Source organism: Balaenoptera acutorostrata, chromosome 9, assembly GCF_949987535.1.
Source record: "Balaenoptera acutorostrata chromosome 9, mBalAcu1.1, whole genome shotgun sequence".
NCBI classification, from domain to species: domain Eukaryota; kingdom Metazoa; phylum Chordata; class Mammalia; order Artiodactyla; family Balaenopteridae; genus Balaenoptera; species Balaenoptera acutorostrata.
In genome coordinates this window covers 107,702,476-107,722,372 of record NC_080072.1, presented here as the reverse complement: position 1 = coordinate 107,722,372, position 19,897 = coordinate 107,702,476, and the positions used below count along the sequence as shown (strand labels likewise).

At 46.4% G+C, this 19,897-nt stretch overlaps 1 protein-coding gene across 3 annotated transcripts in view; it reads left to right on the top strand.

Annotated features, from left to right (window-relative positions):
• KCNJ1 (potassium inwardly rectifying channel subfamily J member 1) overlaps window positions 1-19,644 on the top strand; it is a 30,492-nt gene extending 10,848 nt beyond the window's left edge. Inside the window, exons 1-3 of one of the 3 annotated variants that reach the window (XM_007183362.3) lie at window positions 3,491-3,611; window positions 8,050-8,217; window positions 17,204-19,644. In XM_007183362.3, coding sequence (XP_007183424.2) covers window positions 17,224-18,342 — 1,119 coding nt within the window. In that variant the 5' untranslated portion in view covers window positions 3,491-3,611; window positions 8,050-8,217; window positions 17,204-17,223 and the 3' untranslated portion in view covers window positions 18,343-19,644. Of the gene's footprint in view, window positions 1-3,455; window positions 3,612-8,049; window positions 8,218-17,203 lie in introns of those variants that run through there. The other 2 variants (XM_057553148.1, XM_057553149.1) reach the window with 2 other exon arrangements.
• The last annotated feature ends 253 nt before the right edge of the window (window positions 19,645-19,897 follow it).

Sequence of the window (19,897 nt, the reverse complement as noted above, 5' to 3'; positions counted from 1 at the left end):
GTCTTCGTTTCTGTGCGAGGGCTTTCTCTAGTTGCGGCAAGCGGGGGCCACTCTTCATCGCGGTGTGCGGGCCTCTCACTGTCGCGGCCTCTCTTGTTGCGGAGCACAGGCTCCAGACGCGCAGGCTCAGCAGTTGTGGCTCGTGGGCCTAGTCGCTCCGTGGCATGTGGGATCTTCCCAGACCAGGGCTCGAACCCATGTCCCCTGCATTGGCAGACAGATTCTCAACCGCTGCGCCACCAGGGAAGCCCTTTCCTGTGTCCTTTATTTCAGGACTCACCACTGTATTGCTTGTTCCCTCAGAGCGGGGGTTTTCCACTGGGTACCCCTGCTTGGTCAAGTGTCCCCTCATTTCCAGCTGCTCTTGCTGGCCAGGGCTGCCTACCATCCTCTCCATCACCCAGACTCCCTGAGCCTTGCACTTCATTGGATCTATCTCATTCACATTTTCGTCAGAGTCTCTGAGCTTTGAATATATTTCAGCTGCTTCTACACTTTTAAAAACTTTAAAACCCTTGACCAAGTGAATAAACGCTAAAAATAAACGGTAAAAAAATTTTTTTTTTTTTTTTTGGCCACGCCATGTGGCATACAGGATCTTAGTTCCCCGACCAGGGATGGAACCCACGCCCCCTGCATTGGGAGCACAAAGTCTTAACCTCGCAACTTCCAGGGAAGTCTCCAAAATGGGTAGTTTTTTGATCATGGAAACGAACACTCAGAAACACATCTATTTCTTACACACATTTCCATGCACAATATTGAGTTCAAAATACATGAAGTTTATGTGCCACTGCACATTGTAGAAAACCTAAACTTAACTTTAAAAGATTAGGGGGGAAATGCCCACAAATGCATATGATAGGAGCATGCACTATCTCCCTGTCACCTCTTAGACTTGGCATTTATGAATTCACCACGAGTTGTTTTCATACCATCACTGGATGTTTACTTCATCATTAGTTGCATGAACAAGTAAAAATCATGTTCAGCTGCATCTTGGAGGAAAATAGCTTCTCTCTCTCTTTCTCTCCCCCCTCTCTCTCTAGAGGGGCAATGGAGTCCAGTGGGTGGCACTGGATATAAAGTTGTGAACAGATCACACCACGTCCCCGTGCTTGTGCACTTCCAGCCAGAGGAGGGCACGAACTTTTACTCTTTTGAGAACTATTTGTAGAGTTTCTCTAATGGTGGATCTGGGAGCTGAGAATTCAGAGGAAAGCAAGACAGGCTGCTTTCGTGGAGTGGATATATTCGACTAGAGGGGAGCTAGACAGGAAGTGAGCACATAATAAATAGGCAGATAAATGAGATGACATCTGATATTGATGAGATGCGAGCAGCGGGGTTGACTGAGGCCATGGTGCTACCTGGGATTGGATGCTGAACGGCCCTCAGAGGAGGTGACCACGGAACTGAGTCCTGACGGACGGAAAGGAGCCAGGACAGCCCCAAAGGAGGGAACAGCAGGTGCGAAAGACCAGGGCAGGGGCAGTGTGGCACGTGGTCTGAGCAACACCGTTGGTGGAAGCACAGTGACGTGAGGTAGGTCTGGGCAGAGCCCGGGTTATACAGGACCTTGTGGTGGTTAGGACGAGGGGATGCCAAGGAAGGCTTCCGCCAGGCAGCAACACGATCTGATTTACGTGAGAAATACCTGCCTCTGACCTGGCGAGTGTGTCCGGGTGAGGAGAGAGAGACAGCAGAGACATGAGTGAGCAGGTGATTTCTGCAGCTAAAGCAGGAGTGATGGTGGTTTGGACAGCAGTGGCAGTGATAGAGATGGAGCCAAGGGGACAAAGAGCTTCTGAATATACTTTGTAGGAAGAGCAGAGAAGACTTGCTGATGGATTGGATGTAGGGATGAGAGACAGAAAAGAATCAAGATTGAATCAAGTTTTCCTCAATTGTTTTGCCATTGACAGAGCTGAGGAAGGCACGAATTCAACAAAATAAATATATAATACACTCTATTTGGTGCTAAGAAAGAAAAGAAGAGGGTGCTAGGGACATTTTTTAAGAGTAGAATCTCAGCCACTGATGCCCGGTGGAGATGCACCTCTCAACCCCACCCAGGGCTCGTGGGGTCTGAACTCCCGCTAAGAGCTTTTGGAGAAAGGATTGTGCCAGGTGTCAATCACAAGCCCTGTGCTCCAGCAGCCTCTGCTTCTGGAAGGCTGGTCATGCTAACCTCAGAGGAAATTCAATTGGTCTGGCATAATTGGATCTTCGTGGTCTAATCTAATCTGGTCGTTTTATGGGCAATCTTTTTCTTTTTGATCGTCAGTCTTTCCCCCCAGCTTTGTTATTTTTCCCTAGCAGACAGATAAACAAAGTCTTCGCCCTTTGGGCTTCATGTTTGCAAACACGCTCCTTACAGACCCCCTTAAAGCAACTAGGAGCCCACTGCCTTCCCCTCCCAGAGGTTCTGGGGGGAGAGCCTTCTTGAAGAGCCAGGCAGGACAGGGCTAACAGAGGCAGAAGAATACTGCCCATGGCCTGGCATCTCCCCCCCGCGGGGCCACACGCCCGCCCCTGCATTTTCTTTGCAGCTCACGTGGGCCCTTCTGAGTCTGTCCTTGGATCTGGCAGGCGAGCCAGCCGCCTCCTCCAAACCAGACCTGGGAGTTCAAATTATTCCTCAAATGCCAAATCAACACTGGCTGTCTCTTCATGAAGGCTCCTCAACTCTGCCAAGCACGGAAGGAAGCTGACCTCACTGAAGTCCCCACGTGCTGGACTCTCTGCTGTGTGTTCTTACACTGAAGCCCGTCTCAGCTTGTGAAACAGGCATTCTTATCTCCATGTTCATGGAGAACACTCAGGTTCAGAGAAGCAAAGTCATTTATCCTGTTGACAAGTGGAAGGAGTGGGGTTTAAACGGAGTCCACACCACCTTCCAGCCTGACCTTCACTACCTTTGTGACACCTGCTGAACCCCCTCTTTGCTTTGCCAGCCCCACCTACTGGCCTTCTGCAATGATGTTCTCAGTCTTAGCGCCCACAGCTCGGACCCCACACCCCACAGGCACCGGGGAGCCAGCATTTCGGTCAGTGCTAAGCCCACTGGTCTTTGCAATTCCTAGTGGCCTTCCTTCCATCCTTGCTTCTCCATCTGGCCCAGGGGAGCCCGAGCAAAGGGGACCAAGCCAGGACTAGGGTGATGCTGTGAAAAACCCATTGCTGAAAATGGGTTCAGTTATTGGGAGTGTGGATGGACTGGAAAAATGAACCAGGAAACAATGGCTTTGGCTCTGCAATTTAGGGCTGTGCAGAGCAGCAAGATACACAGACAGAAAAAGAAAGGAAGGAAGGAAGGGAGGAGGGAAGGAAGGAAGGAAGGAGGGAAGGAAGGAAGGAAGGAAGAAGCAAACATAACTCACCACAAACTCCAGGGTCTTTATTGATCCTAAGCTTTTCTTAGTGACTTTCCGTTTTGTCTTGTTTATTTCCAGGTTTAATAGATTACATTGGGAAATTAGGTCTGTGAAAACGCAGGCGGTCAGCTCAGACGGGCATCAGTCAGCAGCAGAGCTGGAATTCAAGTCTGACTCCAGACCACGTGTTTCAAGGCCAGCAGAGACTCCGGGGAGGCTGTACAGGCCCTCCAGGTAGACTGGCCTCTTCTTCTTTTTGTAGGAAGTAGTTCTCACCACGGGACAAGGGCCATACTTTAGTTTCTTTGCCCCCGAAATGTCATTTATTTGTGATGATCCAGGATTGGTCCTGATGGTGTGTCATCAAACAGGTCATTGTGATCTATGTTAATGCAGGTGAGGTTTTTTTTTTTTTTAAGGTCGGCAACTGAAAATAGAGAGGGGTGACCCGTGTTCAGGAAGCATACATGGAAATCCAGCCCTGCCCTTGAGAAAGGGGCCGGGCCAACCTCCGGGAATGCACAGTGGGTGGTTTTCTGTCCCTCCTTTGAGAGGCCCTGAATTTGGCCTCCACACAGCTCCTCCCCCCAGCTGTCACCAAGGAGGCAGCCAAGACCCCCCTCCCATCCTAAGCTGCTCCACGCCCCCTCCTCCCTCCTCCGTGTGTGTGGGCAGGCGGAAGGACGTGGGGGAATGTGGCCTCGCGAGTGGTTTCAGTGGTGCGATGGGATTCTGGCTCATCTGTCAGGTTGCTGAGTGTCCACAGAGGTCGGTCTAAGAATGGATAACTAATGTCTCTGACTCCAGGAATACAACAAGGGCCATGGGCAAGGAACAAAGGTCAAGAAAAAATGAAGATTAAAAAATGTACTGAGTAAAGGGGACTGCCCTGGCGGTCCAGCGGTTAAGACTGCACCTTCCGATGCAGGGGGTGCGGTTCGATCCCTGGTCGGGGAGCTACGATCCCAAGAGCCTTGCAGCCAAAAAAAACCCATAACATAAGACAGAAGCAATATTGTAACAGATTCAATAAAGACTTCAAAAATGGTGCAGATCAAAAATAATATTAAAAAAAAAATGTACTGCATGAAGGAAAGAGCAGGACAGAATGGAACTGAGCTCCCACGAGGGTGAAAGAGGGTGAGGGAGTGTGGGCAGGCATGGCCAGCACAGTGGGCCAAGGGGCAGCCTGACGAGGCCAAGGCCACGTGAATGCCCGTCCACCTCCGGGCGACCCATCAGATGGCGCGTGGGTCCGCGGGCCTGTGGTGCTCGGGGGACGGTAGACCTGCCCCCAAGCTGAGGACCTTGGCCCGACCTCCTGCCCTGGGAGCTGTGAGGGGCGAGTGGGCAGAGCTGACCCGGGGCTAAACCCTGAGCTGCCAGGTCAGGGTCACGGCGTGTGGGACCCAGGTGAGGGTGGACGGCGGGGCGACACCACGCTCTGCCTCTGCCGCTGCCCCAGTCACCGCCGGCCGGGCTGGAGGAGAAGGGCTTGTCCCACGGATGCCGGGAGAGGCGCAGTCTCTCCTTTGCTGGCAGAGCGCATGTTGAGGGTGAGGATGGACAGAAGCACCTTTGGGCGCCTCCAGACTCTTATGACCAAGGAAATAACTTGGACATGGTGCCTCCAGAATCACGGTGGCACTTGCTATAGGAGGAGGGGGCCAAGGTCAGCCGAGGGCCCTACAAGGGCCGAGGGTGGGGCTTCCGGGTGGCGCTGGGAGAGAAGGCAGGAGAAGAGATGGAGAGGAAGGAATTGGAGAGGCAGGGCACAGATGGGGGCAGTTTGCCAAGTCCTGCCGTGCAAGAGGTACTTGACGTGGATTTTTCCTGTACCGGCTCTATTGAAATAGTACAATATGATACGATACAATACAATATTGATATAATATAATATGAAATAATATATAATTCCTATACCATGAAATCCACCCATTTAAAGCTACAATAGTGGGTTTTGGGTATAGTCACAAAGTTGGACAACCATCACCACCATCAATATTAGAACTGTTTCATCACTTCAAAAAAGACACTCCGTACCCATTACAGTCACTCCGCACTTCCCTCTCCCCCCACCACTGGGAACTACTGATCTAACTTTCTCTCTATGTAGATTTGTCCGTTCTACACATTTGTACAAATGGAAAAACTCCATATCTGGCCGCTTTCACTTAGCACAATGCTTTCAAAATTCACCACGTTGTAGTAGGTATCAGTACTTCATCCCTTTCTTATGGTCGAATAATATTCCATTGTATGGACAAACCCCATTTATTTATTGATTCATCGGTGGATGGACATTTGAGTTGTTTCCAATTTCTGGCTGTTACGAACAATGCCACTATCAACATTTGTGCACAGGTTTTTGTGTGGACATGTGTATTTTCCAGTGAATCCCCTTGGCAACAAATAGGCGTTATAATCACCAATTTATTAGGAAAAACTGCGGAGAGGTTAAGTAACGTTTCTGAGATGGAAAAACTTCTCGTGATTCAGTTTGATTACGACTAGAAGGGCAAATAAGAGGAAGTGAAGTGGAATTTCACTTCACCTTTTCCAGGACACTGTACACACCAGTGAGTAAAAAGAGAGGAGAGGAATGAGGAAAAGTGCGTCATTAGGGCTGCCGTGGGCTCCGTGGGCCCTCTCGGGGGCAGGTCTCGGCGAGGCCTCGGGTTTGCCCACCCTTGCCTGGCTCTGAGTCTGGGGGAGGCCCGCCTCCTGCTCGCTCTCTTGTTTCAGGGGCAGACACTTGCCAAGAGCCGCGCAAGACAGTTGCTGGTATAGCTCGTCAAACTGTGAGGAGGCAGGTGGGACGTCTCTGCAGCAATGTCCCCACTCTGAGAGGATCCCCTGGGGTGGGCCCTGCCCGGTGACAAGAAGAGCCCCAAAGAGAGGAATTCAGCACAGGCCCAAGGGCGGCTCTAGGACACGGAACTACAGGGTCATGGGGGCTGCTGAGTCTGCCTCCCTCTGCCTCCAGGGCTTTCCCAGAAAGTTCTTGGACATGGGAGGGTGGGTGACGTGCCGCCCCATTAATGCAACTCCCTTGGCTCGGCGGAACCCAAGCCAAAGCTGGTAATCATTGACCCTCAGAAGCTCCCGGGGCAGAGCAGCAGAATCCACAGGAGGGTGGGCTCTGCAGCTAATCCCCTGCCCTGTGGTTAGAGCCTTGCCCTTCTCATTACCTTTCTGGGAAGCATGCTGCTATTGCAGCCCGGACACTGGTGAAGAGAAGCCCAGAATTTAAAGGCATCACAGATAATGACACGGTTGGATCTTTCATTCAATGTATGGCTGTAACTTGACAGAGTAATTAGAGCTGGAGGTTGCATTCCTGAAGGTGTTAATGGCTGGATCACTTTCCATGCCTAAGTGCTGCCTGAGCTCTTTCCACCCATCTGTAATAGATATGAATGGGCCCATTTTTCAGATGAGGAAATCGACACACTGAGAGATTGGATGGTACCCTGAGTTAGGGCTAGTGAGTGACTGACTCCAGATTTAAACCCCACACACCCACCTCTTAAATCCTGCCCTGTAGACCCGTTGCTGGGGCAGTGACAGGAAACAAAAGCTAGGATATAGGACTGAAAGGCCCCCAGGGGTCCCCTCCAAACTCAGGAACCTGGGGTTCTGCACCTTCTCTTTGCATGTCTCTTGGAGCGGGGATGGACCAACACGACACCCTTCACCTGTGGGCACAGCATCATGACTAATAGCCCCCCAGGGCCAAACTCGAGGCATCAGAATGATTCCTCTATATTATAAATCTTCAAGGTTTGGGATTCTATATGTTTTCTTAAAAACCAAGTGTGCTTTCTGGTTGCAGACACTCAGGAAAGCATGTTCAGGGTCTCTAGTCCACATGGAATTCATTCCTTTCTGGGGCTGGAAAGACTGAATTGATGTAATACCAACCCAAACCACAGAGAGCTAGAAGGGTCAGACTAATAACGGGGTCTCTGCACACATATAAATACAACTTCTGGTAAACATTAAACTCTTTTATTAAACGTCAGTGCCATTTGAGGCGGGTGCTTGAGAGAAATTTAAAAATTATTTTATTACATATGTGTCCAGTTTTCAGAAAAACAAACTACACTCATCCCCCAATACACATACTTTTACAAGCCAAACAAGTGAGAAAATGATTTTTTTTATTTGAAAAAATGGTTCTTTGCTTTATAAACTTATTCAGTAAAGGATTCCTTTAAATATCTAATATTCTAGTGCATATATCATACAACTTACTATACACAAGCAATTTCTGTTTATATACTATCTTTCGAGAACACAATTTATTGGTTTTGGTTTCAGCATAAGGTTTATATCTAGACTTGTATAATGATCTTTTCATTGTAATGGATTTCTTTTGAATAGAAATGAGAATAAAAGGCCATGAGACTAGAAATGCCTTTGGGTCCTTGTGTTAATTTAATTCTCAGCTATAGGTTCACCAGAAACTAGAATTCAACGGTTAGGGCAGTGAATCGCAGGAGGTCTGGCCTGAGAGGATGGTGGAGGCCTGAGAACTGACCCTCCCACCCTTTCCATGGCGGAGGGTTCCATCTGGTCCTGGGACAGACTGAATGGAATTTCACCCAGGATTCTCTAGGGACCTGTCATCTCTCTCCAGGTGATAACCATATTTGTTGTGTTTTACTAGGTATCTTCCATACTGTGTTTTCACCCCCAATCCTGAGCCCAGCAAAGGCAACTTGGCAAATTCCAAGCCCAACAACTGGAATCCCAAAGCCAGCAGCTCTTGGGTCACTGCAAATTCCAGTCATACATGAAGCTTTGAAAATCATCTCCTGCAGCTCTTCAGACAGAGGCAAGTGACTTCATGTCCACACTGGACTCTCAGTAAACAAGCCAGTGGACAACCCAGGTTGCAGGAGATTTCACACTTGTGGCTGGGCAGACACTGTGGGCTTCTTGCCCCAGAAGGTCCCTGCTTCAGGGCACCATTGCACTGTGCTCTAGAGGGCGCTGTTCACAAAGGATACAGCTGGGAGGCCCTCCACCCAGGTCTTAATGACCATTTCACAGTCTGCAGAGGCTTTTCTCAGCCCTGGGCTTCCCTTCCTTCTCTTTGAGCTGTGCATCCTCACGTTTCCCTTGGTTTATCCTCTTCACTTTGGCTCAATCCATGCATAGCCAACAAAGCCATGCCTTCTTTTGGTAAAGTACAGAACTCCCTGAAGTTGAGAAGATAGACTCCTTAGAAAATCTTTAGAATAAAAGCCAAGAAGACCCAACTCTGCGACTGTGGGTTTCTCTCGTCCTCTAGGGTCCTCTCACTCTGTGGTCACCACCCACAGCTCCCAGGGATGTGTGACTGTCCCTTCAAAACTCTGAATCAGGCAGAGATGAAGGGACCCCCCTAACGGGGGTCCCTTTGCAGAACCGAGACATGCTAACATTTCCAAAATACTTTAAAAAACAACTTGGAAGAACAACAAGGAAACAAAATTGAAAATACACATAGAATTAGTGTCAACTTCCAAAGCACAGGTTTCCTACTCCACAGCAGAGGCATGCTGCCACCAAAGACTGGTGAGACCCTACGGACACCTGGCTTGGGGCCAGCCTCACAGACTCCCAGGCTGGCTGTCCTGGTGGGAATATCACATCTCTTGATGCTTCCTGCTGGGTCCCAATCCAGGTGCCAGGAAGTGATACAGGTCTTTGTGGGGAGAGTAGAATTATCTTAGGATGACCAACGGCCCTTGTAAACTAGTTAGCTAGATAGAACTTTAAAACTGAACTTGAACATTTTAACTCCTTTTAATGACTTTGTATATTTAAATTTGGTCCTTCATTTTCACATCCTGATACAAAAGCCTGCAAATATACATATGCGAGTGTGACTTCTGGAAGCAATGGTATGGAATCGTCAATTGGTTATGAAACGGCTTTATGACCTCTTAGTTACACTTCTTCTGTGTGCTCTTCTGCCTTTTGGGGTGTCAGTGCCTTCCAGCCAAAGAACACCAGGAGCACCCCAGCAGTTGAACAAGTTGGCTTGTTGCAGCTAGTGCGCACCTGCACCCTGAGGAATTGTGGGGGCCTCGCTTGAGAGAGTGTTAGGAAGCACGTAAATAAGATTTGGGCTTCTTCTAGGTGATTTGGGAGAGTTAAGGAAGCAATACGCTGCTCTGGGTTAGATGTCAAGAAATAGGGGTAATTCTGTGATCGAATATGCTAATAAATCTTATTATCTAGAAGCAGAGAAGACCCATGTAAGGCTAAAGCTGTTATTGGTAAAGAAGCAGGGATCACTCACAGTGCCAGCACAGGGGGACATTTGGTCATTCTCATGGTTTGGACAATGTTCATGTTTCTGTCTGTGTTCAGACATGATTCTGATGTTGATATCCTGTGAAACTGGGTTCAACAAGAGAACACCAAGACCCAGCTGTGAGCCCCAGGACAGTTCCCGACAACACCGAGACCTAGATGTAGTGCCAGGCTGGCTCCCAGCTGTCTGGCGCTGCTTTCTCCTTTTCAACGGCATCTGTAGATTGTCAGTGATACAATCAAATGCTACTTAATGTCTGTGGTAAGAGAAGAAGGGCATCACCCCTGGTAGTGCACCAAGGAAAATTCTCTCTCTCTATCCTGTTCTCACCTCTCCAGGATAAGGCTTCTGCCCTGATGATGGACAAATCCTTTATACAAATGTGTTTGGCTTTCTCAGGTCTTCTATTCCACAGGTCAGGATGGGCTCTGAAGCCAGTACAGTTCACAGACATCGACGTGTTGTCAGAACCTTTGTCACCCTCTCTCTCAGGAGCCTTGTCCCTCGCCTGGGTGTCATTTCCCCGCACAGCCCCTGTGACTCTGCAGAGCAGACCCTCAGTGGCCTGGGTCGGTGATGCCTGGTTAAGCTGCTGCACAGGTTTAAATTTCTGAACTAATAATAACAGTTGCTACTATTTATTGTTACTACTATTTATACATTTATTGTGTAATTGCTGTGTTCTAGGAACTTTGCATATGCGATTGCATTTAAAACACACTACAGCCTTTGAGAGCACATTCTTACAGTCATTTCACAGGCGAGGAAGCTGAGGCTCAGTTAGCCTAAGTGGCTTTTGCTCAGGTCACCTGGCTATCAAGTGACAGAACCGGGATTCAAGTCCATGTCTGCGCTCAGCCCAGCTGGACTTCCTCCAGTCTACCCACTGCCTTGGTTCTTACCTGTGCCATGAACATCCTGCGCCAGGGCTCCCACCCCCTCTTGATCCCCATGCATGGCAGATCTCTATAGTTATTCGGGTGATACTTCTGGACCGGCAGCCTCCGGAGATGCCTACAGAAGCCGGTGTGACTTAGGAGAGCACCAACACCCCCAGATCTTATGATTCACTGGCTCTTGTTCCCAAACTCTCTTCTCTGCAAGCAACTGGACACCTAGGAAAGTCTGTGCTGCATTCCCACCCTGGACACAAGCAACTTGTGGCTTCACAGGGGAGGGGGCCGGTGAGGACACTCGGCCCCAGGGAAAGGTGGGGTATTACTGAGGTGCAGTCCCAAATCTAGCCTGGAAGGGTCCTGAGGCTCATGCCCTTTCACATGCCCATGAGGCCAGGAAAAATTATTTCCACCGGCCTTGCCAATTTCTATGTAAGAACCCAGGCTGAGCCCAAGGGAGCAGCCTGGTAGAGCTAAAGACATCAGAGGTGATTTCTCTTGGAATATGGAACAAAAAGGAAACAATGCCCTCTGTCGACAATAGGTCTCCATATAAGTATCCCCAGGAGCTGGCTGACTGTATGCTCCTGGGCGCTGAGGGTTTGCAAATCCAGCTGGGTGGCCATCCTCCAATAGCTTGAGGCCGTTTTCATAGAAAACAGGAAGTCCTCTGCGGTATCAGTTAGATGCATTTGTTTTAGCTCCTCTGCAAAGGTGTGTTAAAGAGTGTAAGCTTGACCTTCCGCCTGTTGTGTCTCCTTTCTGGTGGATGCTTGAAAACCCTGTGCTTGACCCCTTCCGGGCAGCAAACCTGCCGCATTGCAATTACTGGATAATGACTGAATTACTACTCATCCTTGAGCAGCTTGACAGCAGGGAGTTACCTCTTTTGCTTCCTAGTGTAGCACCTGGCATGTAGTAAGTTCAATCAGTAGGGAGTTTGCTTGATTTCACTGATTAAGAAGGCAGAGACCTTGGGCCATGATCCCATTGCATGCCTTGCTACGGTAGGCCCTCAGGAAATGTTGGTTAATGGCCTGAAACAAAGCCATCAATTTTCATGGAAGCTTGAATTTCTCCTCCAGCACCGTTGCAAAGGGACTACAGAAAGTCATTTGACTTCTGCTCTCAGGCTCAATAACTCCTATTTTCTACCTCTGACAGACAATCTTGACTCTCAGAAATGTCCCGAGCGAATTCAGGCTGTGTGTGAGCTGTGAGAGGTTGGACTAAAAGGCAGACTACAGCAACTGTTTTTTCATCTATAGAGAGGAACGATAGCCTTTGTGATTCTAAATAAGAGATAAAAGCAACATCTATGGGCTTCCCTGGTGGCGCAGTGGTTGAGAGTCTGCCTGCTAATGCAGGGGATGTGGGTTCGAGCCCTGGTCTGGGAAGATCCCCCATGCCGCGGAGCAACTAGGCCCATGAGCCACAACTACTGAGCCTGCGTGTCTGGAGCCTGTGCTCCGCAACAAGAGAGGCCACGACAGTGAGAGGCCCGTGCACCGCGATGAAGAGTGGCCCCCACTTGCCACAACTAGAGAAAGCCCTCGCACAGAAATGAAGACCCAACACAGCCAAAAATAAATAAATAAATTAATTAATTAAAAAAAAATAGGAGGGTCATTAAAAAAAAAAAGTACCTATTTAAAAAAAAAAAGCAACATCTATTTGCCGTCTTCTCTCTGGTACGGTGGTTGCTGCGTGCTGGGGTGGGAAGAAGGCAGTGTGATATTGGCCACGGGAAACCCCAAGTTCCCAATTACTTGTTCTCAGGGGGTTGCCTGCAAAAGAACGACCTCTGTCCTGGTTCTTTAAATACCATCAAGGAGCACAAACTGTAGGTACCTCACTTAAAATGCAGAGGGGTTTGGTTGCCATAGGTATTGTATGCAAATAAAGCATGCATTTTTATGGAGAAAAGGAGATTCAGGAGGAAAATGTTTATTTTCAAGAATTTGAAAGGCTGATCACCGGAAGAGAGTTCAGACTTCTTTAGAAGTATCATGAGTTGTCCCCGAGGCAGAACTAGACCGGGTGTTGTTGGTATCAGTTTCTCCTCTAGGTCTAGATGAGAACATCTCGCAGGGCACACAGATGCTAAGTGAGCTGGCCCTTGCTAGTGCTGGCCCTTGCTGGTTCCAGCCGGTGTCTCGCGATGTCCCCCAGCACTGTCACCTATTTACTCAGCAATTCTTTCAGTTCCTCTGTGCCCCTGCCTCTGTCACATACACAATTTACAGTTTCAGTGCCGCACAAAAATGTCTCTTCCAAAACATCTCTATTGGACGGGGAGCCGTGTAAGTGATAGCAGACTCATTGCTTTCATGCATGCTTTGTTTAATTGATTGATCGTCATTCAGCAAACAGTTACAGAGTTCCCACCATGTGTGACGTTAATGCCATCTCCAGGCCTTGGTCTCCATAGCACTTCTCTGCTCCTCAAATAAGATGCTCCCAGAGCACTTCCATGGTTTTCTACCCTGGCAGGTATCATACTGCGTTTGACGGTTTATCAGCTCGTTTGCATCTCCCACCCAGACTAGAAGCTTTTTCACAATGACAGGGACTGTACCCATTTGGTAAATGATTACTTCCGTGATGTCTAACACATGTTAGAATCCACACATTGCTTAATGATGGATAAATAAATTAATCGACACAAAAGTTGAGTTTTCTGTCAGTTGAGGTGTTTTTGCAGGGGGTTGGGGGATGCCTGTCTAATAGAGATCTTTGAGCAGAGACGTGTCCTTTGGGTATTATATAAACCACACCACATTGTAATTGCTGATTTACTGAGCTCACTTCCCCCTTCGACTGTGAGCTCCTTGAGAACAGGAACAGAGTTCTATTTGTCTTTGAAATCCTACACAATACACTCAGTGTTCAGAAAGTTCATACAAAGTCTATTTTTTGAGAATGGACTGTTTACAGAAAAAAAGAATGCTGGAGCACTGAAGAAAAAAGATGGCAATAATATAATCCACTTGCTTTGCCAGACCATTAAGAAGACTTTGGTAAATATTAGCTAATGTCCAGCCCTATGCTTGCTATTAAGATTTACTGATTTCAATAGAAAGTGACCTAAAAATTGTGCATGTTACATAATCCAGGGCCAATTTCTAATCGCCCAATAGTTCCAAAAATACGTATTGTATCTGTCTGTGGTAGGATTAAATGCCATTGTCTAAGCAAAGTCGGATATAGGCTGTGTATAATGGGACTGCCATGTGACTGATGGGTTTGGTCAGAGGATGAATTTATCCTGTATTCTTGCATTCTCTAGGTATAAATCTTCTCACTGTCTGAGTAAATAAATCAACAGCATTGGTTAACCCAGTGCATGTAGAAAGTACCTTCAGTAAATGCCAGAGTTTACAAAATAAATCCAACAATAAAGGCTGCTTTTAAATATCAATTTCTTAAACAACAGTGACTGCTGTGTACAGAGATTAACATGGTATCTTGTTTCTTCCTGGTGTGATCTTATTTTTGTCTTACAAATATGTACTTACCTACGCCTGTATCATTCACCTGTATCTTTGTGAACACTTAGAAATCTGAGTATCTCAGTGTGTTTCAGGGAATACGCTGGGAGATTGATGATAGCTAATTGTTTCTGGTGAAAGGTATTGGGCACAGACTAGGAGAAAGAGCGAGAGAGCTATAGAGCATGGTAAAGGAGAGGAGGAAGATGCCAGAACAGAACCTGTGCCTGCTGCCCAGGGACCTTAGCTGGTGGCTTGTCAAGTCTTAGCATGATGGTATTCAAGCCATGTGAGGTTTGGGAAAAAAATACATACCCAGCTTAGGGCTTGGTCTGAGAAAGACCAATTACCTTGGTTTAAAACACACAACTCCACTATCAAATTAATGTTTTCAGGCTAATACAAATTAGCATCAGTCCACTGGCCAAAGCCTACCATAAATTAGGCTGGGTTTAAAAGAAATCAGCCTGCCTACAGAGACCAACTCCCAACACTACCTCCTTGCTTTCCCCAGCCGTGTATGCTGCGGGTCGGAATATGTTTAAGATGTTGGTAAGTGTGGGCGATCTGGGGAAAGCTCTTTTTAAGCTGGTTGCTTTCGTTCCTGCTCTTTCCAAGGCCAGGCAGATAATATTTTCTTAGTAGTCCAGGCATGGAAACCCACACTCATCCAAGAGATAAATCAGGGGGGACAGGCATGGAAACCCACACTCATCCAAGAGATAAATCAGGGGGGCTCATTTACTCTACAGAAGTACTCTTTCTCTTCAAAAGTGAAATGAATTTAGGTGGGACTACAAGAGTAGTGGGGGAGAAAAGCTCAGAGGTTGGTGTGTTAGGAGATACGTCTGGAATTATAATGTATGACAAAGAGGATGTGGATTCGACTGATGAATGTTGGCTTTAGAAGTTATTGTTTTAGGTGAGATCCATCCTAGGAAGAGCTTTGTAAACAGTATGAGCTTCCACGAACCTGGGAAAGGGAGAGAGTCCCCAGTGGATGGACACAAGGTTAGGGGAGATGTGAGCAGAGAAAAGGGAGAGATTGGGGAAGGAAGAGACCACTTCCCTTGGTGAGCCACACTTGGGACCATCCCCTCACATTCTTTGGGACTTGAGGTCAATGAGGGTTGGGTGAGATGAGGGGCAGGCCCCTCTGAGTGCACTGCTGTCTGCTCTCCTGGTTACATTTTCTTTTTTTAAATATCTTTAGACCCTGTCCTTCCAATCACCACAGCCATGGTTTTCTCATCACCACTTCTACCTGGGGTCTTCTTGTGTTTTCACCTGGTTTAAGGCCATGAGCAAGACGTGGTAGGATATCACTTTTGTTTAAAATTTATCACTAAGTTGGTTTCGCTTCCTAGTTTGTATGAATAAACACATTTTTGAAGGGGGATTTTGAAATCTATTTTAGAAACATGTTTGCATTTGATTAAAAATACCACGAAGACAACCATAACAGGCACACCTTGGGAGTGGGGTGGACACAGCTAGGGGAGGAGACCATCTAGTGTTTATGACCCCGGGGGTTCATCAATGCTCTCTGTTTGGGGGAAATCCCTTCAGTTTTGTGCTGTAAGATGGAAGTTACAATAATGTCATCAATGAGACCTTTGATCAGATGGTATTTTGAAGTGCTTAATTCATCCACGGGATGATTCCATTTATGCTTATTGAATAAATAGTAAGAGCCCATGGTCTGTGCTAACAGCTGGGATAGATGAGTGAATAAAACATGGTTCTACCTTTGCGCAGGATTCTTTAAATCAGAGTGCCACATCCTTCAGCTTGCGGGCAAGGAAGGAAGTAGGAGATACCGATGGTGACCATCTTACTATTCCTTTTGGGAATCTTGGCATCCCAGGCTTGTGATCCACTGAGAAAACTTCTGAGATCTTATGATATAACTTGACCAAACAGTATTGAGGAACTCGGTTCTAAATAGTGTCGAGCAAAAAAAAAAAAAGGAAGTTGACCAATGCTTCTCTTGAAATGTTTCAGAGAAATCTGGTGTTAGAATATAAAATGGTATAACTGAGACACAGTGAGGTAGAGATTCCTCTGACCTGGAAGCAGGGAGCCTTATGCTCTAGTTGTCATCTTGCCATGGTTAGGTCCCTGACTTTGCTGTTGTCCTAATTTTATTGAAGTATAGTTGATTTACAATGTTGTGTTAATTTCTGCTGAGGGACCTGACTTTGGAAATGTCATTAAAATTTTCTCAATTCCTTCACTAGATAAATGAGAGAACTGAACTGGATTATAATTTCTCTTGCTATGTGAGTATCCATAGCAGTGCACAAGATGATTTAGGTAGTATACTGATGAGCCTTTTTTCATGGTTATTTATTTCTATATATTAACAAAAATGTAAATAGTGCATCAAGCTTCTGTTTTCACAGATATTTTTGCTTAGCTTAAGACTAAATTTATTAAAGAAAAAAGGAGAATTCATTTAAAGAATGCTATCAAATAAATCATAGTACAGGCCATAATTTGTTATCATAAACATTTTAAAAAATTTATTTTATTGAAGCATAGTGGATTTACAATGTTGTGTTAATTTCTATTGTTCAGCAAAGTGATTCAGTTATACATATATATACATTCTTTTTCCTCTTCTTTTCCATTATGGTTTATCACAGGATACTGAATATAGTTCCCTGTGCTATACAGTAGGACCTTGTTGTTTATCCATCCTATGCATAATAGTTTGCATCTGCCAACCCCAAACTCCCAATCCATCCCTCCCCCACTTCCCTTCCCCTTGGCAACCACAAGTCTGTTCTCTGTGTCTGCGTTATCACAAACATTTTTAAGGTTGGGTGTGACTAAGGTCAGAAAACACATGGATGTATGCTATCTCAGGTTCCTTTACATTTCTATCTCCCTGTAATTATTTTTTCTCTTTATCTTTAAGCAATATGGTCTTGTAGCAGAAATTTTCTACTGACAATAACATTATGGTATCCAGAACAAGGTTGTCAGCTTGCCCAAGCGATCATTCACCCAGATTGTATTGAATGGCCGTTTCATAGACAGTTAGCTCTTTATGTGAGTCACTTAGTGCACTAGTGTTACACACATAATTTTGTTCTATTTTGTTTTTCTTTGATGTGATTTCAGGTCGGGTGTTGACAGAAAGAATGTTCAAACATCTTCAGAAATGGTTTGTCACTCACTTTCTTGGTCATTCTCGGCGAAGAGCAAGGCTGGTCTCCAAAGATGGAAGGTGTAACATTGAATTTGGCAACGTAGAGGCACAGTCAAGGCTGATATTCTTTGTGGATATCTGGACGACTGTGCTGGACCTCAAGTGGAGATACAAAATGACCATCTTCATCACAGCCTTCTTGGGGAGCTGGTTCTTCTTTGGCCTCCTGTGGTATGCGGTCGCCTACATTCACAAAGATCTCCCTGAGTTCCATCCTTCCGCCAACCACACACCTTGCGTGGAGCACATTAATGGCCTGACCTCAGCTTTTCTGTTTTCTCTGGAAACGCAAGTGACCATCGGCTATGGATTCAGGTGTGTGACGGAACAGTGCGGCACTGCCATTTTTCTGCTTATCTTCCAGTCTATTCTTGGAGTCATCATCAATTCTTTCATGTGTGGCGCCATTTTAGCCAAGATCTCCAGACCCAAAAAACGTGCCAAGACCATTACTTTCAGCAAGAACGCAGTGATCAGTAAGCGGGGTGGGAAGCTCTGTCTCTTGATCCGAGTGGCTAATCTTCGGAAGAGCCTCCTTATCGGCAGTCACATATACGGAAAGCTTCTGAAGACCACCATCACTCCTGAAGGAGAGACCATTATTTTGGACCAGATCAATATCAACTTTGTGGTTGACGCGGGGAATGAAAATTTATTTTTCATCTCCCCACTGACAATTTACCATGTCATTGACCACACTAGCCCCTTCTTCCACATGGCAGCAGAAACCCTTCCCCAGCAGGACTTTGAATTAGTGGTGTTTTTAGATGGCACGGTAGAATCAACCAGTGCTACCTGCCAAGTCCGGACATCCTACGTCCCGGAAGAGGTGCTCTGGGGCTATCGTTTTGCTCCCATGGTGTCCAAGACCAAGGAAGGGAAATACCGAGTAGATTTCCATAACTTTAGCAAAACAGTGGAAGTGGAGACGCCTCATTGTGCCATGTGCCTTTATAATGAGAAAGATGCTCAAGCCAGGATGAAGAGAGGCTATGACAACCCCACCTTCATCTTGTCCGAAGTCAGCGAAACAGACGACACCAAAATGTAACAGTGGCTTTTCAACACGAGTAAAGCAAAATCTCGAAGATACCTAGTGACTAGAAACATTATGGAGCAATCAACAATTTGGGGGTATGACAGTGGGACAAGAGCCTTTAAAATCTCCCTGCACAATGTCCCTGAACCCCATAACCATGATCCTACAAGACATATAGCTCTACAAGGCAACTGCATGAGAACATGCAATGGGTTTATAGGAAACTGGAATATGGGGGCCATAGGAGCTCACATAAAATCTTGAATAGGATTATTTGAAATCACGCAGTGTTGATGGAAACAGACAAAAATCATTGAAAGCCTCATGGACAGACCAAATGAGATCTTTTTAAGAGTCTTCCCAAAGAAGATATAAGCTTTAGACAGGATCAGGGAAAAACGATATTCTTATTTTGGTTCTACTGATAAGAAAGAAGCCACGTTTATTTTAACATTGGCTTGTATCAAAGGAAAAATTGTGTTCTGAGTTGGGGGAGATGAACCAATCAAAGTAATAAGAAAAGACGGATGCACAGTGAACATTTGTGAGGCGCTGGCCTTCTCCAGCCCTGGTTGTTGGTGCTTTCATCTAAGTCTGGGTCATGCTGTGTTTCCAGAGGAGCAAGGGGGAGGCTTGGCCCATGGACTCCGCATCTCTACGTACAGGAGAGGAGCACAAGGCCCAGCCTGCTAGACGGCACCTGCAGACCCTGTGGCCAAGCTGGGTGTTGCCCCAAGGACATTTAGACAGAGGCTAAATCACCACTCTAGAATCTCAATGAACACTTTGCTGCAAGAAAGAATGTTTGATTTGAAAATGAGGGTGATATTTCTTCCAATTTGTGTTAGATGGGATAAGGGGCTTCAGATCTGTTAAAACAGTATTTCCTGATCTTCCAAGAAGGCAGTGAGGAGTTTGAAGGAGCAAAGACAGTTTAGAAGGGAAAATACTGCTAATGCTTCTGAGAAAAATATATCTTGTGTTTGTCACCTGAGGGTTTGTAACTGAAATGCTGTTTCTAAAGGAGAAGAAGTATGAAAGGGAAGGGAATGGGATATGACCCCACAGTAAGGAAAGTGCTAGGTCTTCCTTCCTCTGAGGGCCAACACCACATCTTCATCAAAGAGACCAATGTAATATAAGGATTGATCTGCAGGGGAAGGTTTTACTGTGAATGTCTTGTTCAGTTTCCTACTTACGTTATTTTGAATGCATACTGGAAAAGATGGTAGGTTATTTTGAATGCATACTGGAAAAGATGGTAGGTTATTTTGAATGCATACTGGAAAAGATGGTACCCAAAGCTGCTTAGGAATCAAAATGTTTTCAGTGTGTTGATTAATACATTAAATCTCTGAAACTGTGAGGTACTTTCCCCAAGTGTCAGTCATTGCACATTAATTGTGACAGACCACTTGGTAACAATCCTCCTGCGGAGGGTGGGCTTTCTCCTGGGAGAGGCAAGAGTGGTGGCCCGTTTCGTCTTGAATCCAGCGTGCCCAGGAGGACACGACCTCAGGTGCAGATGTGCCCCATCCCGTGCAGCCCCATCAAAACGCTCCGGTGT